Source organism: Sphaerodactylus townsendi, linkage group LG01, assembly GCF_021028975.2.
Source record: "Sphaerodactylus townsendi isolate TG3544 linkage group LG01, MPM_Stown_v2.3, whole genome shotgun sequence".
Lineage (NCBI taxonomy): Eukaryota > Metazoa > Chordata > Lepidosauria > Squamata > Sphaerodactylidae > Sphaerodactylus > Sphaerodactylus townsendi.
This window is the reverse complement of record NC_059425.1, coordinates 59,679,778-59,705,846: the sequence shown is the minus strand read 5'-3', so window position 1 is coordinate 59,705,846 and position 26,069 is coordinate 59,679,778. Positions and strand designations below refer to the sequence as shown.

Sequence of the window (26,069 nt, the reverse complement as noted above, 5' to 3'; positions counted from 1 at the left end):
TCTCACACTGATGACTTTTAACCTATTTTAAACCCTAGGTACAATCTCAATCTTTTTTTTTCTTCACGTTGCCTGATTAAATCCTCTGGGTTGGATGTTTTTATACTCTATAAATGGTGGCTTGTATCAGGCACACAAGAATTACTACCAATTTCACAAGGGTTTCCCCCCTCTTTTCGGGGATGTGGGGGGGTGGGGAATGTACTCTGGCTGCTGTTTGGTCTTTTAGCTACAAGCTATTCTAACAAATCATGGTTTTATTTATCCAATGATTACATCAGTCCATCAGTCTTTTATCTTCCAGCTCTCTAATCTTCTGGTATATTGATAGATTACAAGTGCTCAGCATAGTAAAGATGAAATATATGTTCAAATTCACACTTGGTGGGCTTTGTTAATAATTTGGACAGTGTATTTTACTGAATTTTCAAATAACAGGACAGTGACAACAGTCTGGTAGAAAAATCACGATAATTTAACTAAGCTATTATGCAGTTGATTTTTAAAAAAATTATTGTATTTATATCCCGCCCTTTCCCTTTCAAAGACAGGCTCGGGGTGGCTTACAGCCTAATCCAAATTGGGGACGGGGGTGCTGAACATACATAGGGAGTGGTGCAAGGCTGCACTGGCATGTCTGCCCCCTCCACTGCATAAGGGACATCATCAGTTCCCACAGCAGATGAACCCCGGAAGCCTGGGCTGCCACAGAACTTGTGCTGGCATCCATAAAAGAAGCTGGGGGGGGGGGGGGAGGCTGGAGCATTCCCAGGAATGGAGCCGACATCAGTCCAAGATGGGGCCTGTTTGCAGCCAGTTGCCCCACAGCCCTGGATTTACGCCACTCTTTTGATGCCTTACTCAAGGGAGGGCTTCTGGTGGCAGAGAAGTTTTTTTTGCTTTTTGCTCCCTTCCTGTACCTCCAGAAAGTTCATTGGAGGCAGCAGCCATGGAACATCTGGATTATACTCTTACTATACAAAAATATACATCTATTCTGGCTGTAGTTGAGGACAGCCAGATGCTTCTAGGGACATAGGCCCCAGCAGATTACTTCCAGTAGAGCATAACGCTCTCTGGGGGTTGTATCGAATGAGACCGTCCCCCAGGTACCACAGTCCCAGTCTATTTAGAGCTTTAAAGGATAACACCAAACTCTTAGACTTGATCTGGTGAACATGCCAACTTTATTTTTAAGATGGATATGTGTATGTAATGAACCATGTTAATGGATTTTTTAAAAAACGCAACCTAGAACTTGGCTTAATTTAACTGAGGATCCTGTTTCTGAAGGTCTGATTTCAGGCTTGGCTATCTAATATGTGAAATATTAAAAAAATAGTATACTGCTGAGCATGCACACAATGCCTTTTCCTTCTGGCAGCTATGTAACTGTTACTAAAGGGAAGGGATTATATTTCACAGTCTGGCCATGGTGATGGAGGCTGTGATGGTTCTTAATTTCAATGCACTAAATGGCAAGGGACTGGGGTACTTGAAGGACTTCCTCCTCCCATACTTTCCAGTTAAGGTCCTCTTCATGAGCCCTGCTGCATGGACCCTTGCCTTCAGAAATGAGGCATGTGGCAACCTGAAACAGTGCCTTCTAATTGGTGGCACCTTGCCCATGGACTGCCGTTCTTTTTGAGGCTTGTCTAGGCCTTAAGACTACTTTCTTTTAGGCACAAGGCCAGAGGCATCTCAGCAGCAGGAAGGCTTTTTCACTTTTTGAGCCTCCCCATGCTGCCATGAAACCTCTTTGGGAGCAGTGGCCAGGTGCAGCTGTGGCCAGGCGCCCAGCTCTCGGATGGGGCTGTAAGTTACCTTGGACAAGTTCCTTGGAGAGGTGACATAGATGGTTTTCAAATAAATAAATAATAATGTTCCAGTATCTTTTCAAAAGCTTACCTGTTTAGAACAATGCATTAAATAATTATTTGGGTAAAACTTGCCTAACAGTTTTTTTTCCATTTTCCTCTTCAAAAGGAAAATTTAACACAAGAAGAAAACACTTTTGCTCAGTCAAAGCAATTATTCTAGCTAAGGGGGGGGGGGGATTTAAAACTGCTTTGCTGTATTTCTCTCCAAATGAAATACCAGAAACACTGAAGTTTCATTTTAGTTTCATAACATTTAGTAAATAGTCACTCTTTCAAGACCACGTGTAGATTTATTCTGGTAAACTAAAACAGCACTAGATTTCTACAAGGTTGGCACAAACTTTTATGTATGAAATAGCAGCCCTGACATTTTACAGCAAACACCTCCCCTGATGTGCAGAGGTGTGTGAACAGTGGGCTGCCCTAGCTGCTGACCTCATAATTTCGAGAAGCAGGTGGAGGTGGCAATTATAGCTATGGCCACTATCTTGAACCTTCTGTACTAGGTGATGAATTGCAAATGGCTAGACCCAGTGCACAACAATAAACTCAAATAAATCTTCAATGTGTAATAATGACAAGACTGAAAGACTGGCAGCTATAACAAGGCTGCTTTTGTCACCCACTTTACTGTAGCCTTGATATCCATCATTATCAGCTGGAGCTAGCTCAAGAGCTGGACAAGAAGGTCTGAAGAAGGATGAGTTGTTTGCGCTTAAGCATCCAGTAGGTCCCATCTGGCAGAGAGTAAATGGGATTTTTTTTCGCCTGTTCAATGGGCCAGAGCTGTCCATCATTTTGGGCAGATATCTGATCACTTCATGCTGTGGGACAATATGGCTTTGTGTTGTGTGATACAGCACTGGTAATTAAAATAACTAAACATTTTCCCCACCTCTGCTTAATTGAACTTCCAGGCAAATATGTAGGTATCTGCAAGAAAAGGCCCTAATAGCACAAGTTGTATTTAATACTCTAGATTAAATCTTACATATTTTGATGGTAATTTAAGAGGCTTCTCTAGAAATCATTTTCTTCAGATTGTATTTTAGATTATCTAGAGAGAGAGAGAGCAGACATTTCAAATGTCACTTTAAATTTATTTAGCCTCTAGCAAGGTTCTTGTAATGATTATGGCTGCTATCCTGAACACTAACACTACTGTAATTGGTTTCACTTTGTTGGGATTTAACCAGCCAAAATTTCTGCAAAATTGTAGTGCGTCTGTCCTCTGGTGCATTGTAGCTCTATACCTTTCTTCTATTAACAGACATTCTGTTGAGTTTATACTGTGCATGTTGCTTTCTATTTTTCCTTAGTCCAACGAGAATGAGTGCTTTTCAAAAGCCTGTAATGCACACCTTCCAAAAATACTGACAATTTAATATGTCAGTTGATACAAAATTCATATAAACTTCAAACACCTCAATGATATTGTAGGATTAATTAACATAACATGTTAATCAGTAAATCCCAGATCAGTTTCTCTTCCCTTTCACTTTGGGGTACAGTTATAGTTTATTACAGAAAAAAAATGGGTTTGCTGAACGTATAAAGGAAATGTAATTAAATTGCAGATATCTCTTCAGTGGGACAAACTGTGGCAAAAGCTTGAAGTATATTTATTTTTATCACTATTTTGTTGTCAATGTTCTGTTTTTAAATGATAGTCTGCTATGAAAAGGTGGCCATCTTATTCTGTATTGATAATTTTATAGGCTGTTTGGCTAGAGGTTAATCTGTTTTTAAAAGAGGCCAACTTTTAAGATAATGTATTGGATGCTAAGAAGTTGGCAAATCATTTAGGGATATGCTATCCAATAAAGTAATTTTCCTTTTAGCTGCTGCCACCTTAAAAGTCACATTCACTGTGACTTTTAAACATTTGGCCTGATTTCCAGTAATTGGTTTACAAACACATTTTAATATCTAGGATGATTAAGAGGGGAATCACTTGAGATTTCTATTCTTCCAAATGCAGATTTGTAGCTGGGGTCCAGGCCAGCTGACATATCATCATTCATTTTTCCTTTATTTCATAATAAATCTTAAAGCCTAGAGGCATCAGACCCATGCAGATTTTCTCCGCATTTTAGTGTCTAGATGGAATAATAACTTCCAAATTTAAAACTGCAGCATATTGTATTTCATCTCTGCAGACTTTACTTCAAACAGCAATGGCTGGATGAAAATATGTCAAGAACACTGTTTTCTCATATTGGAATTTAGGCAATTTATTTTCAGTCAAAGAGCTGTTTCCAGCCTATTTTTGGAGTCCCTCTGTGGCCTGACCGTACGTTCCAATATAATTTATGGTGGCACTGGAACATATGGACTTTTCATCATTGTCCAGCTGAAATCCTCTTGAATATGGACAGCGCCTCTTCCCCCTCCACTGCTACATGCTCTCTAAGTTGACATATTTGAGTAGAATTGGTGCGGGTAGAAGTTGTATTCATGAGGGCATTCAACCAGGAAAAAGCTGAAAGGGGGTTACTTTCACTTCTTAAATAGGATTAGTTGTTATTTTGAATGGAAAAATCTAGTAAAATGAATCAGAGCATGTTATTTGTGGCATGTAAGGTAGGGCTGTGACAATTTTCACATAAAGCAGCTGGCGAGATGGGACAATTACTAGTATTTAGCAAACTTTTCACTGAAATTGACCGTCCATTTTTTACATATGTTTTACCCACACTGTTTTTGGTCGCTGTGGGATGTTTTAACATAATGATACCTCTCCAGCTGCTCTGTCCAAAGGAGTATTTTATGCAACCAGAATAATGTGAAATAAACACACACTGGCTTTAATCATAAGAGCCCTTGTGTGAGAATAAGCCTCATTGAACAAAATGGGACTTATTTCCAGAGCCATACATACATATGGATCATACATACAGTGGTTCTACCTGCAGAGTGGTCTGTAGATCACTATGAAATGAAAGCTAATATTAAATGAGTGTATCATGGATAGTGTTGTGGCAAAGGGTCATAAGGTTTTAACCACTAACTGTTTTGTACCTTCTCTCAGAGGAGGTTTATTTTGGAGGGTGAAAATGTTCACACCATTCATGGGCACACAAAAACCCATATCAATTCAGCATTAGTAATCATTAAAATAATTCTATCTTTTTCTGACCCGTTTTCTGTTTATAACAGTCATGGGTGGTTATTTTGTTGGGCATCTGGGAGAAGACAAGATAATAAAAATGGGTGATCTCAGAGTGGGGAGGCCTGAGTTGTATTAAGTTGTATTAAGTCATACGTTTATTGGGTCGTCATGAACTATCCCACAACCTACTCTACCTCACAGGATTATTGTGAGAATAGACTTGGGGGGAGGGGGGTCACCATGTACTGGAAATGTAAAATTTTGAAGCCACGGGGGAAAAAATATATATTTTTTGCAATAGGGGCACCCTTTTGAGGGGAGAGGAATTGAAATATATAAAATGCTTACTGTCCTATCAAACCTAAACTAATCGTACTGCTTTAACAATATAAATACATTGTGAATAATGTACAGTCGAATCCGGATGTGTGGGGGTGACTCTGTGTCTTTTGGGGGCAGTATGACAAAGGTGGCATTGCATGCCTCCAAAGAGCTTTTGGCAGTGTAGAAAGGAAGGAAATTCAAAAACCCTCCTGTCACCCAAATAGCCCTATAGACCAAACCGGCTTACATCGTACTTTTCTGTGGCCAGGGAGTGAAGTGCTCCCAGGCTGGAAGCCCGGTGGAAGCCAACTAAAGTTAACTCCACCCCAGGAATGCCCTAGCCTGCCGCTCCCCCCCCCCCACACACTAGCATGCTGTTCTACACCAGCATAGCTTTGGAGTGGCAAACCTGCCCACAGGCATCTTTTGAGATATGCCTAAGGTTTCATAAAAACAAAATTGCAAAAAATACCTAAGAGAGAGAAGCATCCTATGCTGTCTTGGCCCTTGTACCTTAATTTTTGCTAGAAAGAATAGATTTTTTCAGTGAATCTTCCAGTTTTCATTGGAGGTTTTGGTGCAGTTTCTTTTTTTTCTCCGTCTTGGAAAGTAGGACAATAAACTACTTTTGCCTAATTTGTGAGCATATGTTTCACAGTAGTTTGAGGGGAAGATGAGAAGGTCATCCACAAGTTGTTGAAAGAACAACAGAAGGCTTGAAAAGTAATGCTTCCCTCATAAAGATTAGGCATCCTTCTAGGTGCAGAAATGTATCTTGGATTTAAGAACTGTATACCGCTGCCTAACCTGACTTTAAAAGCATTTCACCCATTCTTTTCTTACACAAGATTTTATTTAAAGGGATCCTGTGTCTGGGAACCAAGATTTTACCAAGATGTTCATCCTATGGCTTAGAGATTCATTTTTAATTTAACCCCAAAAGATTACAGTGTTTGACTGAGAAATGCAAATGTCTGGGGATAGGCATATTAAGCTTGAGCAATACTGAAAAAAATCGTATTTAGGTTTTTTAAATGGGAACATGGACAAAGTAATGCAGAAGTATTATATGTTTATGTAAGTACTTTAAAATTATTTTTATTAAGATTTGTTTAATGATTTTTGAAACAAGTCTGTTTTTGACATTTCAGCTAAACTTACAATCCTCCAAACAAACAAGGAACCCAGTAGTGTTAAATTCATCAGCAAATGTATGACTTAATTTGTTTTATAATATATATGAACACATAATGTATAAACCACAAACAATCAAGCAATCATGTCTGCCTGTGTTATCTATTGACATTGTTGCCCATGCATTGAGGTTCTTACTATAGCGATTACTATAAAACGTTCCCTAAGTACATAAAGACTCTAATCGTTAAGATTTTTATTACCAGCCACACATACAGAGCTGCAAATTGCCTTGTTTCAGATTTATTATGTATTACTCCAGAAATTCTATAAAGATCAAAAGAACTGATTACAATGTTGACCTTTGCATTAACTCATCTGAATTTAAATTCAAGTGTTTGATTTGGGAAAATAAGTCCATTTATCATAGGTCTGCTACTGAGGGGATTGTGCAGCCCTGATTGGGAGTGCTGAGACCAAATTTATTTATTGAGCGTTGGCTTGAAAATTGTTTGTAGGACGAGAGGAACAAAAGTTTGACCTGCCATTCTGGTGTGCCAAGGGAACAATGTAGCAGTTGCCCTTTTGAAAACATCTAGTGGCCAATCTGTTTCAATGTTACAGATAGAGACAGACGGTATTAATAGCTATACCCACACACACTACTTTCAAAATGTAAAACATCGTTAGGCTTAAAATCAATGAATCTTCCAGTGTAAAATAAGCTAGTATGAAGGTTACAGCTCAAAACCACAGTATTTTTTCCCTGGTGTGGCAAAAGTCTTGGGAGCAAAAATATTTTGTCAGGCAAATTTAAGGCTTTGGTCAAATATAGTCACATTTGATATAGATATAGTATTACCTGTTAGTGTAACTTGGCAGAGATCTGTTGGATTAATGGAGTGGTCACAGTGGTCATTGTTTGGGCATCTTGTTCCTCTAACTCATGTGTACTTTTATTTATTTATTTATTTTTAAGGCAATTCTTTGACATTGACTCTTTCCAAATAAGGCATATAATTCTTATTAAATATATTAAATGTACATTTTACAGGTGAATTAACTTGTGTTATAGAATTTGGATTGTAATGTGAATTGAGGCCTGTAAAATGGCTGGTGAGCTGATTGCCCGCAGATTCATCCACCGATGTGTGAAATAACCATATAGGCAGTTAAATATAGTGCTTATAACAATAGTTCCAAAGTAGTATCTTGGTGTAAATCCGGTTCAGTAAATTAAAGGCATGGACATCAGAACTCAACTTCAAACACTACAATCTCTTTATCTTATTTATTGTAACTTGCCTTTTAACTTCATTAAAATATTCCCTAACAGGTTTCTTTTATGACTTGCTGCCATTATAGATTTTCTTCAGAGAGAGAATAATATGATAACCCTCAGGTTATATACACAAAGTTTCCAGACTTGTAAACTATTCTAATCAAAAGGTTTCATTTTCATTTTTACTACTTGCCCCTCCCTCATAACACTTAGTTCCTTGTGCTGATCTATTCAACTCCAGTCTTCTATTCATCAAACTTTTTGAAACTTATCACTTAAGAGGCAAGAGGTTGTTCTTACGAACATAGATTTAGAAAGGAACAACGGCATTAGGGTCTTTTTATAAACTCTTTATGTTATGACATTTTTACTGTGACGAAGAGGCATGTTATCTCTGCAGACACAAAATCATAGTTTTAAGGATCAGAGATAATACCTTCTATATAGAAAAACTGCCTAAATTAATCCTACAAAAACCTCTGGAAAAGTATGACATTGTGAATGGATTAATAGAATTCATTTGCAAAAAAAATTAAACATTGCATGAATGTACATCCTTATGCTGCATAATTAAAAACTAGTCCTTATTTCATGATAAATAACCTTTGAATGGAAATGTGTCTTATCTATCATTGGATAGATTTTTTTTATCAAAAGCATTTTATTAAAACAAATTGATTTACATTAAGAGAACCTGATTTTTTTTTAAATCATTGATATTTATCCATCTTGCTACTATACTAAACTGACTGTGTGGCAGCTATTGTTGATGCAGTGAATACTGCCAGCACTGTGGATATAAAAATTGTTTTTACTGCCATTTTGGTTATCAACAGCACATGATGATCCCTTGTCATTGTTTATAGTGTGGTGAAATTCTGGCAGATAAAATTCTCTGGAAAGATGTTTCTGGTAAGGCATATTCAGGACTGAAATATTCAAGGAATGCCCTATGCCAGTGATGGCGAACCTTTTTAAGACGAGTGCCCAAATTGCAACCCAAACCCCACTTATTTATCACAAAGTGCCAACCCGGCAATTTAACTTGAATTCTGAGGTTTTAGTTTAGAAAAAATTGTTGGCTCCCTCTTCCTCCACCCCACCCACTCGAGCAGGGGCCAGCCTGTTCTAGCCTCCAGCAAGTCCCACACGCTCCGCTCTGTGCCTCTCTAGCATCTCTGCCTCCTCTGTGCCTCCCGCTCAGGCAGCAGCCACCTGGAGCATAGTCACCAGGCCCACCAGCCGAGTCCTCCCTGCTCACCGTGGTGCACACACATCGTGCTCAGTGGCCCAGGCCAGCCTAGATGTCTGTGTGGGGGGGGGTGATTTTCCACCCCCACATGACGAACTCTGTGTGCGCGTGCCCACAGAGAGGGCTCCAAGTGCTACCTCTGGCACTCATGCCATAGGTTCGCCATCACTGCCCTATACACTGAAAACAGCAAAAAATGAATTGTAATGTAGTTAAACTTTAGGATATTTCAGTTAATTGATTGTGCTTTACAGAGTGTCCTGAAAACTTCCTGTTGAAAGGCTGTTGAGGTGACCCTGCACCCTTCATACACCATGAGGCAGATTTTCCCACTGGAGACTGAGCTTCCTTTATTGACATGTAAGGCCTTGGGCTAATGTTATAATAATGTCCCACCCTTTGGAATCACTGACTTTTAGCTCAGCCTCAGAAACTACTAGAAAGATGTAGAGTGTCTCTTTATTTGAAAACAACTGCCCCCTAATTCTCAAAAATAAAACATAAACTCTCCACTGAGGTAAGCTTAAAGCAAAATCTCAGACCCACTGGTTCACTGGAATTCTTCTTTACCCAGAAGATATTCCTATCCTGGTTTATATGACCTTCACTTGACCCTCCTATAAACCCTTTCTTACTAGTATATTTAGTGTATAATTGCTTTCTCCCAGCACTCAGGGTGTTAACAGTGGTTCCGGTCACATACTTTGACAAAACTATCCCCTCAGATGTTTAGTTTTTACTCAGTTGAGACAGACAGTTCTTAACAGCACAAATTATCCTGACCAAAAGCCTTTTAGATTGCACTCACAAGGGAGATAATCTCCTCTTGCTCCTAGGCTTCCTGTGCCACATTCTGAAGGTTGGCAATTCTTTCCTTAGATGAGGGGTGTTCAACTTATGGCCCTCCAGATGTTCATGGACTACACTTCCCATCAGCTCTGCCACTTGGTCACTATGAGGGATTTTTGCCCTTCTCTTTAAAAGGTTTTAAAGGTTTTAGTTGTTTATTTATATCAATATTTTATGCTGTACCTTAAGAGCCCTTCGAGGGATGGAGGTAGATATCATCAAACATAAATAAATAAATAAATAAATAAAAATAAAAACTTTTTGGGGCTTCCTGCATTGTGAGAAAGTCAACTAAAAGGGGCAGGGTGGCACCAGAGCGGCACTGTCCCTGCCCACCCTGTTCTGGATTGGGCTGTTAGAATAATCAAACTTTTGTTTCTTTGTTCTTTTCTGAGAGGGTTTTTTTTTTTTTTGGTAATATAATTTCATGAATCAGTTATTTCTACATAATGCTGCTTACAACTACTGGTTCTTGAAGGTTTGTACCCTTACTTCAGTATCTTGAGCTTATCTTCTGTTAGAAACCCAATTTATAATCTCACTCCTGAGGTAACCTTTTCAAGTTTCAAATACAACAAATCTCCTCAGAGCACAATCTCCCTTTTAACTGGTTTAGAATTATTTTTAGGATGAACCCCCTTTCTTTCTATTTTTAGATCTGACTTTTGCCTTTCCCCAAAACAAATTCCCAGTTCACACATCTGTGTACCACTGTTATCAGCACAAGGTGACACTAAAATACTTCAGTCCAGATTCTTTCCTCTGACTGAAAATTCCATCAGAGTAGATTTGTTATGTTTACAGGCAAGATCTTCAGAGTTACTTAAAAACTGGTGTTCCTGTTAAGTAATCAATTATATTTGCTCACTGTTAGACTATCTGAAAGATCCCATACACCAATGATGGCAAACCTTTTCGAGACCGAGTGCCCAGATTGCAACCCAAAATCCACTTATTTATCGCAAAGTGCCAACACAGCAATTTAACCTGAATACTGAGGTTTTAGTTTAGAAAAAACGGTTGGCTCCAAGGCATGCATTACTCAGGAGTAACCTTGGTGGTAGTCGGTGGCTTTGCTTTGAAGCAACCATGCAACTCTTTCAACGGGTGAATCACGACCCTAGGAGGGTTTACTCAGAAGCAAGCCACATTGCCAGCAAGCTTACTCCCAGGTAAAGGATCACGCTTTAGTTCTTTGCATGAAAATCAGTGGGGTTTAACAGCATTTATCAGGGTTACCTACACTGCTTCCCCAAAACTAGGTCTTAGGTTTAATGCTAATAGAGCTCAGTGGCCCAGGCCAGCCTAGATGTGGGGGGGGGGGGCTCTGAGTGCCACCTCTGGCACCCGTGCCATAGGTTCGCCACCACTTCCATACACTAACTTTCTATTTCCTTTTGCATCCAGAAGAGATTCTTTGGTCCTTTCTTTTTAATGTTTTCTGTTACCCTGCTGTCTTTTTGCCTTATAAATTCCTGCTGTCTAGATTACTCTTCCAAGTGTATCATCTGTGGATTCCTATCCATTCTCTTAAATGTCTCCCCCCATTCTTCCTTGATGCCCCTTATGCCTGGCTGTAGGTATCATGTTGCTTTAACTTCATTATCTTCCATCTTTGTAATTACAGTTTACATTGTTTTCTGTATAATCCTAGTCTTATTGCACTGTACATTAAATGTTTTATGGTGACCGATCACATGTTTTATACCATGTACTCTGCCATGAGTCTCAGCAAGAAACGAGATGTATAAATAAACAGCACAGTTGTTCTACCTTTTGCAGATTCATCTTCATAGCCCTTCTTTTTTTGTAAAGCTGTTGGATTTAGCCTCTTAAACCTCCTCATCAACTGAAACAAAGCCAAACTACATGTGACTACATTTGCTTAGGTTCTTTTTTGCTATTCTTGCCTCTCCCACACCTCCTTTTTCTATTGTTTTATTATTTTTATGTCCTCTCTCTTTCTTCCTTCCATCTCTCCCACTGTCATAGTTTAGATTCTAAGTTTCTTGGAACAGGAACCTGTCTCCGATTTTCTTATTCTTTTAAATTTTAAGCACATTGATGGCAAGAAATCAAAAGAAAAATACCACAGACAGTGTCACTGTATTTTGATGTGTGACATTCTATTTCTTCCCCCCATCCCAAACTGAAAACCTTTGAATAAAATATTTCTCCTCCCCCACCTCCATACCCATTTTGAATATTTGTGTCACATTAGATATCTGTCAGCAATGAAATTCTAACATTTGGCACAACAACATGTTTGCTGGGTATTCTGTCATGCTGCTGTACCTGTAAAAAATTTAATGAAAAGGAGAGGCAGGTGGAATCTGAATCTGATTTCTGGTATGAAATAAGCTTGCCTTGTCACAGGGTATACAGTGATTTGGAACAGTCAAGCCACTTTCAGCAGCTGGCACGGTGTACAGTTTTTTAGTAGCAACATACACTCCCCCAACTTCCTGAACAAGAGACTGAAATGCAACCGTGGTTACTTATTTTGGTAACTGGATGATGATTGCTGAAGTTTTTTATTGTCGTTGAATCACAATATTAGAATGCAGAGTGTTTAACTGAATAATTTTGTGTGAGAGTGAGATAAGGTTTCTATCTATTTCTGCAAAGAATCAAAATTTGATGAATGCATCTTTCAAATATATTTAAGCTTATTGGTTGCTTTCTAATATGCTGTTATTTATTCTTAAATCTCAAATATTTTCAAGAGACTATCACATATGAATGCACTGCTTTATGGTCAGTTCCTTGAGACATGGGATAGGCATTGCTTGTATTCTCAATGAGAGTTATTCTGCCACATTGTTTTGTTACTGTTTTATTGGTTTGTTTCTGACTGGAGATAGTTGATACTTGACCCATTTTAGAAAAGTTGATTCTACTTCACAAAACTCACTAATTTCTTCTTCCATAATCAGATATTAAGCTTTATTTAGTCTTATATAGTTGGATTATTTTGCAATAAATATTTTTAGATAATCTACAAGGATACCTTTGAAATATCTGAAATGAAACCCGTATCTCATCACAGCATCTGATATGGCAATCATGACCTTCTGACCCACCGCCTTGCTGCAGTACAGGAAACGGCCTTAAAATGGCTGGCCTCATTTCTCGGGGAGCAAGGACAGTAGGTAACAGTAGGGGAGAAAACATCCCATCAGCACCCTCTTGTGCTGCAAGGAGAAATCCTTTCGCCAATATTATTTAACATCTTTATGCAATCCCTGGCACCACTGGTGCAGAGCTTTGAGCAAGGTTACCATCGATATTGCAGATGTCACCCAGCTTTTTCTGCAGATGTCACCCAGCTGCCCCTGATGTTTTGGCCAGGTGCTTGGATGCCATGGTTGGATTGTTAGCCCAGAGCAAGCTGAAACTAAATCCAGGAGGACAGAGATCCTGTGGCTGGGTGGAGTATGCCAGAGCAGCGGTTCCAGCTGCCAACATTGGGTGGTAAGCCTGTTCCACCTGCCTCTTCCACCAAAAGCCTGTTCCACCTGCCTCTTCCACCAAAAGCCTGGGTGTGGTCCTGGAGTCCTCCCTATCTATGGAGGCCCAGGTGGCTTTTTTCCACCTTCCACCTTCCCCAGACTAAGCAGTTGGCCCCTTTTCTATTCTGCACCAATGTTACCCACCAACCTTGCCACAGTGATCCATGCAACTGTCACCTCCAGGCTAGATTACTATAACTTGCTCTGCACTGGCCTGCCCTTGAGACTGCTCCAGAAACTGCAAATGGTATAGAATGCAACACCAAGAGTATTCACTAGAACACGGGTAAAAGAACATATAAGTTCTGTCCTCTACCAACTGCACTGATTACCAGTTGACTTCTGAATCATTTTCAAGGTTTTGGTATTGACCTTTAAGGCCGTGAGTGATCTGGGACCATCATATCTGAAGGACCATTTCTCCCCATACTGCCCATGAAGGACCCTTCGGTCTCCCCGGGAGTCATCTCCTTGTGATCCCTGGCCCCAAAGATATATGGCTGGTTTCCACCAGAGCCAGGGCCTTTCAGGTCCTGCTTGTACTTGGTGGAATGCATTGCCTGCGGGTATCAGAGCTCTGCGGGAGTTTAACAGTTTGTAAAACTGAGTTATTCCATTGTGCATATAATTAAACCGGTCTTGTAAAATCTGTTGACACCAACACTATATATCTCTTCCTATCTGCCCAATAAGGTATAGATTTGGGCAGAATGTGGTTTATATGGACAAATATGAATTATTTAAATTGCCATTAGGGCAGGGGCGCATTGCCTATTGGGTAAAGTGGGCATTTGCCCAGGGTGCCCCCTTGTGGTGGGCGCCAAAAATACAGGGTTCGTTTGTGGGGGTTTTTTGGTATTTTAGTGGGTTTTCCGATTTTGGCCTGCAGGGGGCACAGTTTTTAGGCTAGTGGCACCAAAATTTCAGTGATATTTCAGGAGACTCTTCTGATGCTATCACCCAGGTTTGGTGAGGTTTGGTTCAGGGAGTCCAAAGTTATGGACTCCCAAAGGGAGTCAACCCCAATTGGGGGAAACAGCATCACTTTCAATGTTATTTAAACTGGGGACCCCAGATTCTCCCTTTAAGGTGGATTTAAAAGGAGAATCTGGGCTCCCTAGTTTAAACACCATTGAAAATGATGCTGTTTGGGGGTGGATTCCAGCATCACTTGTTTAAACTAGGGAGCCCAGATTCTCCTTTTAAATCCACCTCAAAGGGAGAATCTGGGGTTCCCAGTTTAAATAACATTGAAAGTGATGCTGTTTCCCCCAATTGGGGGACTGGATACAACACCATAAAATGTTTTCATAGCAGTAATAAAACATTTTGAAAGCATTTTGAAAATGTTTTCAAAAACATTATTTCTGCTGTGTGGCATGGCCTATTGCTGTGTTCAGATTTGTGAGTTGGGGCATGTTCTATAATGTGATGGTGACTTTGAAACGACCTGGTGTAAAAAATCATTGCTTGGTCATGGTGGGTGAGGGTGGCTGCCCATGGGGGGGGCGCCAAACTCCAGTTTGCCTAGATACGCAATTGGGCATAGCTACAAGGGGACAGGGGGGTGCGCATTGCACCGGGCACAAGCCTGGTGGGGTGCATCAAACTCAGGTTTTACCCAGGGCTCCAGTTTGCCTAGTTACGCCACTGCATTAGGGTTCTAGTTATTGTAAGGTGAGATTGATTTTATTGTTTTGTATGTATGTTTTATTTATACATGTATTTTACCATGTATGTTAGCTGCCCTAAGTCCCGCTCTGGCCAGGTAGGGTGAGATATTAAACCAAGTCATATCAAATAAAAATAAAATAATTAAAGGTAATTCTTTTTTCTAGTACTTGAGATGCTTATCACTGGATATTATAAAAGAAATTACAAATGTTTTCTGTGACTTATTTATGACTGACTGGTCCCCCCCACCCCTAAAAAAACCTGTGTAGTAGTACCAATATATTTATTCATTTATTTGTGTAATTACTGTCTACCTTCCTCACTGTTTCAGGGCGGATTATACAGAGTGAATCAATACAATCAACAGGATGGGATTTTCCATAAACAATGAAATAGGATTAGTATTGGAGACATTTGGAACCAAACAAATCCAAAAACGGAACTGAAGCAAAATATAAGTGTTAACACGATGCATTAAAAATGCAAAAATTACACAGTAAAATCCTACTTATGGCAAGCTATACACAATAGTAAAGACCACAGTCCCTGATCATTTATCTAAGTAACTTTGTAAACCATTTTGTTCAGTGAGACTCTATCTCGTGTGTAGAAAAGCCATCTTGAATGCTTCAATTTGTATAGTTTGCGGAAAGCCCAGAAAATGGGAGCTTTCCTGACCTCTTCAGGCAGGCATTCCATAAGGTGGGGCCACAATGGAAAAAACAGACACACAGGCCATTGTTTATTTTGCCCACTTGCAGGTTTGCACCTTCAGAAGATCCTGCTCAGATGACAAGCTGTTGTAGGATAGAGATGGTCCCACAGATATGAGACTATGAAGAGCTTTGTATATCATAGACAATACTTCAAACTTAAACTAATAGGCAGCCAATTGAGAATAATATTCATACTCCATCTAGCTCCTGATTATAGTCAGACTGCAGCATTCTGCAGCAGTTGGAGTAATGCAGCACGTGTTGGGATAAACTATGCATGATATAATACACTGCTATAAAGCCCAGAAAAGTCAAATATTCGATTTCTAAAGGTTACGTGGAAGTAAGCTTCATTTAAATAACTATTTAAAAATGGCAAGGGAGATTAGATGCATCTAAAACGGATGCAAAAACCCTAAAGATCACCAGAAGAACATGTCCCCAGTGCAGTATTACCAAGCAGGGTTCTAACTTAATGTATTTTATATCTTATGTAAAAAGAAACAAGTCAGGTATCACTGGTACACTGATATTCAGTCCTGTATAGGTTCTTTCCCACCACCCACCCACCCCACCCACCCCTTTCAACACATTTAAACCCCTTTTGGAGCAGCTTCATGGTAGTCACAGAGTTCATCTTTTCTGTTTTCCTAACAAAGAGCCTGAGGATTAACGGATCTGATTTTCAGTGTTTGTGAGGAAAGAAACGCCAAAATACTTATAGCAAAGAAAAAGCACTCTTGTAGCAGCAGTATGGTTCCCCAACTGGATATTATACTTTCCAATTATTTTCAGCTAAATATGGCAGGTAACTATTGTTGGTCTTATTAACAACAAAAGCTGTCAAGTTCTCTGAAATTCTAGGAAATGGGGGGAGAGGAGAAATGGAAAAAAAGAGTTTTCAGGCCAAAAGGTCACTTTGTAGTTATCCTGTTTGGATGCCTTGCTAACTTCCCTGAGTACAGTATGGCTAATTTCAGGTTGTACCCTTGGGTACTCCATGAACAAGGATCAAAAAAATGGAAACCATCTATTTGAAAATTTAATAACCAGTATTTATCTCATTTCACTTTGTTTGATCAAATATTGATTGGTTTTTAGTTAGAAGTCAGCAAAACAAGAACATGGAATGCTGAGGAAGAACCCATAATATCATTGTCTGAGAGATCTCCCTTCTCTTTTTTATCATCCGGCCTGGTGAAGAGTTCTGGAAAACTTGAACTACATTGTCCTGTTTTGATTGGTCTTAACAAGAGCTATTCTGTGGTTTTTTTTGTTTTCCTTAAAAGCTTCTAACATTCTTCTTAGTGTATCATAAAATGGTTTGAGGAATTGGATCTGTCCTTTGGCATGGGAGTGGTTTTGCCCAGCTCAAGGCTGATGAATTATGACTGCTTCATAGAAAGTTATAGGATAATTTTGCTTGCCGACAAGATTTGTGTTCAGTAATTTAATGTGAGTTTTCTATAACATTTAGAAGCAGTGGAAGGTGTCCTACATGGACATCAATACACTTGGTCTCTTCCTATAAAAGAAATGTGACCTGCAATTGTAAAATATATTTTCTTGAATGGAATTAAGAAATCAAATACATTGGTTATTTTGAAATGGGTTTTCACGTGGTGAAACAGTTAGGGTTTCAATCTCAAAGAAACTTACTATGAGGTAGGTTCAACTGAAATCAACAGAGTGTACTTTAAAGAATATTTTATGGAGATCAATATATAAGATTTTGTTTTGAAATTTTTTAACAAATTAATTACTGTGCAACTTAAAAAATTTTTTTCAAAAGCCAGAAAGATTTTTAAGCTGTTCTGCAGCTGAAGCTCCTTTTTTGTGTGGTCTATATTTCAGGCTAATAATCAAGACTTACCGTGGGTCAGCATGTCATATCCCAGTGGTGTCTAGTGAGATGGAGGGTTATCTTATATGTCAGCTAGATAACCCTGTGAACAATATTGAGCAGTCAAGATAATGGGACTGAATTCTGAAGCAAAGTAGAATTCTGAAATAAGGCTAGAAATATCCCAGAGTACTATGCTATTTGTCGCCAAAATAATATTTCTCACAAGTACAGTCACCTTTTGGCATCATTAGTCATTTAAGTCTGACAACATTCTCCTTAATAGGGTGCAGTTAAGGGAATGGTAGAATCAAGTGCTTAATCCTATACTGAACAAGAGAGGAAAGGTGCAGTGATGCTTATTTGGAAATAAATTTTATTGAAAGCAGTGGATTGTATTTCAGATAAATGTGTTTAGAATAGCTGCATTTAGAATTGCTGGACATCCAAGTGTGTGTGTTTAGAATCGAAATGCTATCATGTAATTCAGAGATATTTAATATTTCCCTTAAAATCAGTTAGACCCCTTCACTTGCATAAGTGTTCAGTATGTCACCTTCTAAATAGCCAATTAATTTGTCAGTTACCAATTAATTTGTCATACTTTACAAATGTGTTATACCAGACTTCTTCATGAAGTTTCTCTGTTCATAGTTCCTTCTTTTAGCTCCTAGCTTACTATAACTTTAGTCTAGCTAACAGTTGTATTCACTTCTGTAAAATGTAAGTGTATGGATTTGATAGCATTGTTTTTTGTTATTTAATCATGCAGATAACTGGTAAAAATAAATAATAGAATGATCTGGATTAGAGTCACATTTGGAGAGCATACTTTAAAAACTATCTGCAAGCAAAACTATGTAAAGCTCCACAGTAGTACTAAGCCTAGATGTTAGCATTAAGCGAATGTCTGATTGCCTCACAAACTCTAAAAGCAGATTCCTTTTTATTTGCTTTTTTAAAAAGAAAGAAACAAGATTACTAAGAAAGCGCCCTTTCTTTCATGTATTTGGTATGGGACAGGAACTTAATTCAGGGCTTCTCCCATATTCTGAACTCTAGATATATCAGGCATTAAGGTACCTCCATTTGAGCCCAGAAAATGACTGATAGCCAGTAATAATCATGCAAGAGCAGGTAATGGATTTCCCCCTCCCCCATTAGGATATTACTCAGCTATGTTTTTCACCAGCCGCTACAGCTTCTCAAACTGAGAGCTGGACTGAAGAGGCCAAAAAAGTTTGCCTTCCTTCAGGAAAGTTGGTAGCTGTAATGCCATAATGCTGTCTGTACTAATACATTGCCCAGATATGCCAACTGAAGAGATTGTCTTAATACTAGGGAGGGATAACCACCTTCTTGAGAGGAGAAAGCATTTTCAGGTTTTAGAGAAACAAGCTATAATTGAGCCCTGCAGTTGTGACAAGTTTGCAACTGCGCTTATATAGTTTTGCCTTAAACAGTAACTTCCATCATGTATTTTGTCTGCAGAGTACCTTGCAAGGATATCATAGCAGGTATTGATGGTACATTATCCAAGTAGGGCATTACAGGTTTTAGTTAATATGTTCATCATAATACAGCTTCACTGTATAACTTTCTGTTAATGCACTGACTGTACAATAGGACATTCTCTTTGCAGCAACAAATCTTACAGAGTCTCATAATGGGCTCTAAGCCACATTCAGTCAAATCTGATGTGAATTTCCCCTTCATTCTTTTCTCCTTGACATTTTCGTGCCCTCAGTACCCCTTGTAAAACAGGAGAAAGAGAGGCTATGTTTGGGAGATGGTGCTAGGAGTTACTATTTAATTCTTCAGGAATGGCATCCTAGTATACAACTTGCCCAGGCTATTTGCATGGTAATTATTGGGGTCAATGGGTAGCCCCCTTCTCTGAAATCTGAAAGGGTATTGGATCCTTTATTCTAAGGGAGCAACACATCAGCCTGGCATTAATCAACATTAGAATCTGCTCCACCTGATTCCCAACTTTGCTTGAAATATAGGTTCCCAATCATATTATTTCCCAAGTATCATTTGTGGAAAAGAAGTGGATTTCCCTTAATCCTTCACGCACTGTACCATCTTGAGAATGCTTTCCTGTGAGTGAGCCTCAGTGAACAGACCAGAGTGGAATTCTGAGCAGACCTTCTTAAGATTGCACTGTTAAATACTATTCTGTTCCCATCCCTTAACTACATATTAATTTTCCCATAATTTTTGCTAGGGCACAGAATGAAATCTTTCTAACATTTATCATGCTGATAATTGTAATTTATAATAGAAAACAATGACTAGAATCAAGCAGGTACATCATAAAGTTACGAGAGGTGGGCTTGAAATTGAAATTGTCTCATTACCTTTAAAATTAATAATTTGGTAACTTCTATCTTAATATTTCACTTAACTTGTTTGAATTTACAATAGCAAATCTACAAGTCCTCAGGGGGAAAATATTTGTCAGATTTACATGTACTGTTTAGACTCCTGTACTTATCTTGTTCATTGCACAGATATATTACTTTTAGTACCTCAGTAGTCTTTGTGGACGTGTATAAACTTTTTCTGTTAATACTTGAAATAAAGCTCTTGTAAAGGCATTTCTTGAGATGTTTGGTTAAACTGCAATCATAATAACAGATGACAAGGTGACTTATGTAGCCCTTAGTCAGCCAGTAGAGGCCACTGACAGTGTGCTACATATAAAGCTAGGCATTAATGTGACAATATATTTTCCTTCTTTAGTTTGGTATAGGCTCACTGTAAATACATCACAATTACTGGGCCTAGCTCTGCCAACAATAGTTGTTATATCTTGTTTTTTCTTGTATGAACATACAACTTACACTGTGACTGAAACTTAAAATGAAGGAAGATGAAGGAATCTTAATTTCAGTCTATTTATTCTTCCTTCCTTTAGAACCTTGCTTCTTTTTAGAAATCCTATTTACCTATTTTTAGATATTTCTTCAGTATGAAAGATTCGTGCTTTGTTTTGTGTTATCCAAATTAATGAAAAATAGTTGATCAACTATCTGGAAGAGCTGTTGAAATCAGTAAAAACATTGAAGTTCTTAAATCAAAGTTTAGATTAATTCTACGGTTTTACTACTATCAGGTAGATACTTCTTTGCTTCTACCTGTTCCATTTGGAAATTATTTCCTGTATTTTGCTATCATGATATGAGTATGCTGAGTAATTTCACATGGATCTGACACATTTAAAACTACAGGTTGCTTCCAAGTAATAGAAATATTAACAGTTAAAAAATTAACCACATGAATGCAGACAAGCCTATAATCTTTCTATGGCAGCATTATTTCATCATGTATTGGTTAGTACAGTGGTTATCAACTTTCTATCCCCAAGGGACAGTTAAGGGGTAAATATAAGCAAAGAAAATGGCTTCACATAAATCCTCTACACCCCTGACATATTCTTACCTTCATCCTTTATAGAGTGCTCGAAGGTGGATTACAACAGCTCTCTCCTGCAAATTATTGCATTGAAAACTATTCATATGTAGAAGAAATCTGAACTCTAGACAATTGAGAACTAGATAAAACATGCTTATATTTACGTGCAAATTGGCTAAAAAATGTATTTGGTTCCATGTTTGCACTGTTATTATCCCTTCCAATGTATCTGGCTGAATTTCCATGGGATTTCCACATTTATTAAATTATGGATTATGTATTTTGAGCAAGCTGGAGACTTACAAACATTTTTCCATAAGTATGGCTGGAGGTAAACAACCAATTTTAGTTCAGAAAATAGCTTCTGCTTCTGTCAACATGTTGTTTATTTTCTCCAAGAGATAAAAAGTTCAGTTTTCTGATATTTGTACCAAGATAAAGTCAGTAAACAAGATTAATATAGTGTGGAAAAGGTTGTCAGCAGCCCTGGCAAAGGAAATAAGTTGCCTGTACACAGAACATACTGTAAACTGAATAAAAGTGTCAGGTCCACCATGAGATAATGTGATCATGAACCTCTAACAAAGCATGACATAGGCACAGTTGGCTTTTCTTATAGCCACAGTGTAGAAAATGGATTACTATATTCCATGGATGCCCACTGGAATAGCATGAAAACCTCATTTTGAGATTAATGCAGGATACAACTGAGGAGCCAACCCAAATGTTTACCTCCAGCGTTAAAAGTAACTGGTAGATTGTTAATGTTATAATCAGTAGGTCATAGCAGTTAAATTTATATTTTCAAAATCCTTAGAATTCTAAAGTTTATTCATTTGACCAGGAAGAAGGTGAACATTTTTCAAATATGGAGTCAATATGTTTATTTTTCTTGTACTGCTGTTATTTTTTTATTTCAGCAAAAATCCAGTAATTTTTCCTTTCAGTGCAATTTATTATACACTTGCGTTATTACAGCTGTTAAACAATGTATGGATGCTCATAATCAATGGCCAGAGTCTATGCACTAGTCTCTAAACATTTTTGGTCCTATCCACAAACAACTGTAACATTGTTCCAGAAATACTGCAGCATCTCTGGTTGACCCTGAGGATTTCACCTCCCCCTCCCTCCCCTCCCTCCACTAGGGTGGGTGGGCCATGTCAAGATACCAGGCCCCCTCCCTCCCCTCCTTCATGCCACCACTCACTCACTCCCCTCCCTCACTCCTCTTCCTTTTAATGGCCCTAACTCTCCCCCTCCCTCCCCCTTTCTCTCTCCACTAGGGTGGGTGGGCCATGCTAGGGTGGGTGGGCCATGTCCAGATGCTAGGCTCCCTCCCCTCCTTTACATGCCACCGCTCCCATCCCATCCCCTGGGACCGAGGTAATTTCTTAGATTTAGATTTCTTAGGTTACTTAGATTTCTTAGTAGTGGTTCTTTAGTGAGATTAAAAAAATTAATCATGTTTTCAAATTATCATCCTGTTCATTTTGATATTCCTTTCTCCTGCTGTATCTTCTATTTGGAGTTTTTAACTTTAATATCTCTAGATGGTGATTGCTGTGTCATGCTTGTACTTAGAAGCGTTTTAGTAAGGACAATAGGACATCATGAGGATCTTTTGAAAACTTCTGTCCTGTTAAGGGTTGTTAATCTCGGTAGGAATTCTCATTTTACAATTAAAATTTGGATTTGATCAAAACTCCTCAAACTGTGGAACTTCTTTTTTGTTCCTAGGAGTCATTTTTCTCACATATCTGTGTCAATGGATTTTCATTCTGAATATGATTTTAATGAAAGAGAAATATTGCATTTGTATTATAAACTCAATTAATTGGGCTGTGCATCAGTAGGAAACTCTATATGTTTCCATCATCCATCTGGGTCTGATATTAGGAAACATTCTGCTTCCTGTTGCTGTCATATTGAGTATTCCTTTTGACAGAAAGGTGGTATATACACTTCTGTAAGTAAATAAAAATTATTCACTGGATGTTATGGTTTGCTGGGCTGTATGTCTGTGGTCTGGTAGTTTTTCACAGAATCAGAGTTGGAAGAGACCACAAGGACCATCAAGTCCAACCCCCTGCCATGCTGGAATACATCCTTGGCAGATGGCCATCCAGCCTCAGTTTAAAAACCTCCAAAGGAAAAGACTCCACCACACTCTGAGGCAGTGTATTCCACTGTCGAACAGCCCTTACTGTCAGGAGGTTCTTCCTAATGTTTAGGTGGAATCTTTTTCTCTGAACTTTGAATCCATTACTTCTCTTCCTAGTCTATGCAGCAGCAGAAAACAAGCTTGCTCCCTCTTCAACATGACATTCCTTCAAATATGTAAACATGGCTAGCATGGCTACTCCAGACTAAACATACCTAGCTCCCTCAGCTGCTCCTCATAGGGCATGGAATCCACACCTTTTACTATTTTGGTTGCCCTCATTCGGACCCATTCCAGCTTGTCAATATCCTTGAATTGTGGTGCCCAGAACTGGACACTGTATTCCAGATGAGGTCTGAGCAATGCAGAATAGAGTGGTACTGTTACAGCCCTTGATCTAGACTCATACTCCTATTGAGGCAAAGAAGGTGTTCAGTAGTTCCGCCTTTTCTCCATCTCCATTAGTGTTTTGCCATCTTCTCCACACAGTGACCTAGGGTATCCCTTTTCTTCCTTTTGCTGTGGACATAACAAAAAAAACCTTTTTTTGTTTTTAACCCCTCTGGCAGGCGTGAGCTTGTTCTGCACTTTTGTTTCTCTGACTTTCTCCTACACGTCCTGGCTATTTGTTTGAATTCCTCTTTGGTGATCTTCCCCCTTTTTACATTTTTGTACATGTCCCTGTTAAATCTTAACTCACTTGAAAGGTCTTTAGACATCTATTATGGTTTCCTTAGACACCTCCCATTTTTCCTCCTTGTTGGAACTGTTTGAAATTGTGCCTTCAAGATCTGAGAAACTCCCATCCATCAGGCACTCCTTTCTATTTTAGTATTCTTAACCATGGGATCACACCCTGTAGTTTCTTAAGTTTACTGAAATAAGCTTTCTTAAAGTCTAGAATGCATGTCTGACTATGCTTGGCATCCCCTTTGCACTGTATGACAAACTCTAGGAGTACATGGTCACTACCATCAAAGGATCCTATCCCCCATTTTTCTCCTTATGTTTCACTCGCATCTATGGCTCGCATCTTCAGAGGTATATCACAGTGAGATGTGTTTCTCTCCAGCCACACAGCACGGAAAACCTACTGCAGCCAGTTCATTCTAGCTGGCAAACCTTTGACAGTACAAAAATTATGTACCCTGTCAATTCTTCTATTATTTCTGTGACTGGAAATGCCTACTGTTAGATCAAACTGTAATAGAGTGAATTCATGGGAGGCAGTAGTTCTGCCCCTATCCCTCCAACCATTCCTGAGGGTTTAGACAAAAAATGTAGAATGTGCTATGAGGAGACTATAGCCAGAATTTTCTCTCCCCTTTTATGTGAGTTGTTTCATCAGATATAGTGGTAGAATATCCCCAAATTTCCCATGTCACTCCCAAGGGTCTTCCAGCAAGGAGGATTTTTCTGGAGATACAGAAAGCTATGGTGGAAAGTGGTAAAAATACTTTCCAGTGAACTTTCTCCACTTCCTGTTTAAAGGAACCCAACCATTACCTGTTACCTAGCATGGTACTCACAACGCTTTTGATTATCGTTCATATACTGTGCTAGAAATTTTTCCCCTTAAACTGCCTCATCAACCTAAGGCAGCAAGGTGGAGCAAGGGGAATATACCAGTAAGGCTGTTAAGGAAGGTTCTAGAAAAGGAGCAGTTGTGGATAAATGAAGAGCAAATGAATCCATTGCCGCCTCATGATAGCTATCCCCAAGAGGTTTCACAGTTCATAGCACTGGCCGCTGACCGAATTTGCTCAAACTGGGTTCTAAATCAAAGGATGCAAAAATGTTCTCATAGAATCATAGAGTTGCAAGAGACCATCAAGTACAACCCCTAAGGGCCATCAAGTACAACCCCTAAATTATTCATCATTTTTTCTATATGACTTTTTACATTTATATGGTTGGGCAAGAAATGATGAATAATTTCTTAATTATAATTAAGCTTTTGATGCTTTCAGGGTTTGAAATAAAAGATATTTTTCCTGAAGTAAATATTCTGTATACTTAAAATTCTTCTATACAATTTATAACAATTATTTATTCCACCTTTAGATTACTATGCCAAGCTCCTGCAGTAACAAGAAAGCCGTGCATTTGTCCCAGGAGTCTCATCACCATGAGTAAGCATCAGTGTCTGGCTTATCTTCATTTATACTGCTTACTTTAAATGTGTCCCTCATTTAATTGTCCAATACTATCAAGACCTTTTGAAGTTAGCTTTAATTCACTTAAGGCATGTGCAGTTATTCCCAGAATTGTTATCTGAAAAAGTATTTGTAGATTAATTCGAGATGGCAATATTAAGAGCCTTGTTGTACTGTTTCTTCATGTCTGTGGTATCTTCTGAATTATCATAAAATCAGAAGTGTGGGAAGGAACTTGTTTTTTGCTAATTTTAATTCTTCCAGCTTGCAAGTACCATGAAGGCACATTCTGATGTAGAGGTTATGGGAGGGAGAAAAAGGGGCCAACATACTTTCCAAAATTTGAGGGTGATTCTAAAACTAGTAGTAATTGACCATACTCTGATGTGGACCAGCTGACTGTTTAGTAAAGCAGTTGTACAAGAGTTCTATGAAGCAACTAGGTGATTTTGGGAGGACCTTATTTTCAAGCATCCAGTCAATAATGAATCATGAGTCTGAACATATGAGAACTGATTTGTAAGAATTGTAGGTAGAATAATAGAGTGTCAGACTATGAACAGAGATAACCATCTTTAGTCCTTAAGAACATAAGAACAAAGAGCCTGCTGGATCAGACCAGAGTCCATCTTGTCCAGCACTCTGCTACTTGCAGTGGCCCACCAGATGCCTTTGGGAGCTCACATGCAGGATGTGAAAGCAATGGCCTCCCAAGCACCTGGTCTGCTAAGGCATTTGCAATCTCAGATCG

The 26,069-nt window shown here is 38.8% G+C and overlaps 1 protein-coding gene across 1 annotated transcript in view; it reads left to right on the top strand.

The window, feature by feature from the left end:
- GPATCH2 (G-patch domain containing 2) overlaps positions 1 to 25,298 on the top strand; it is a 79,517-nt gene extending 54,219 nt beyond the window's left edge. The window contains exon 7 of the mRNA XM_048504859.1: positions 25,227 to 25,298. Within this exon, the coding sequence (XP_048360816.1) occupies positions 25,227 to 25,298 (72 nt within the window). The remainder of the gene's footprint in view (positions 1 to 25,226) is intronic.
- Positions 25,299 to 26,069: the final 771 nt, after the last annotated feature.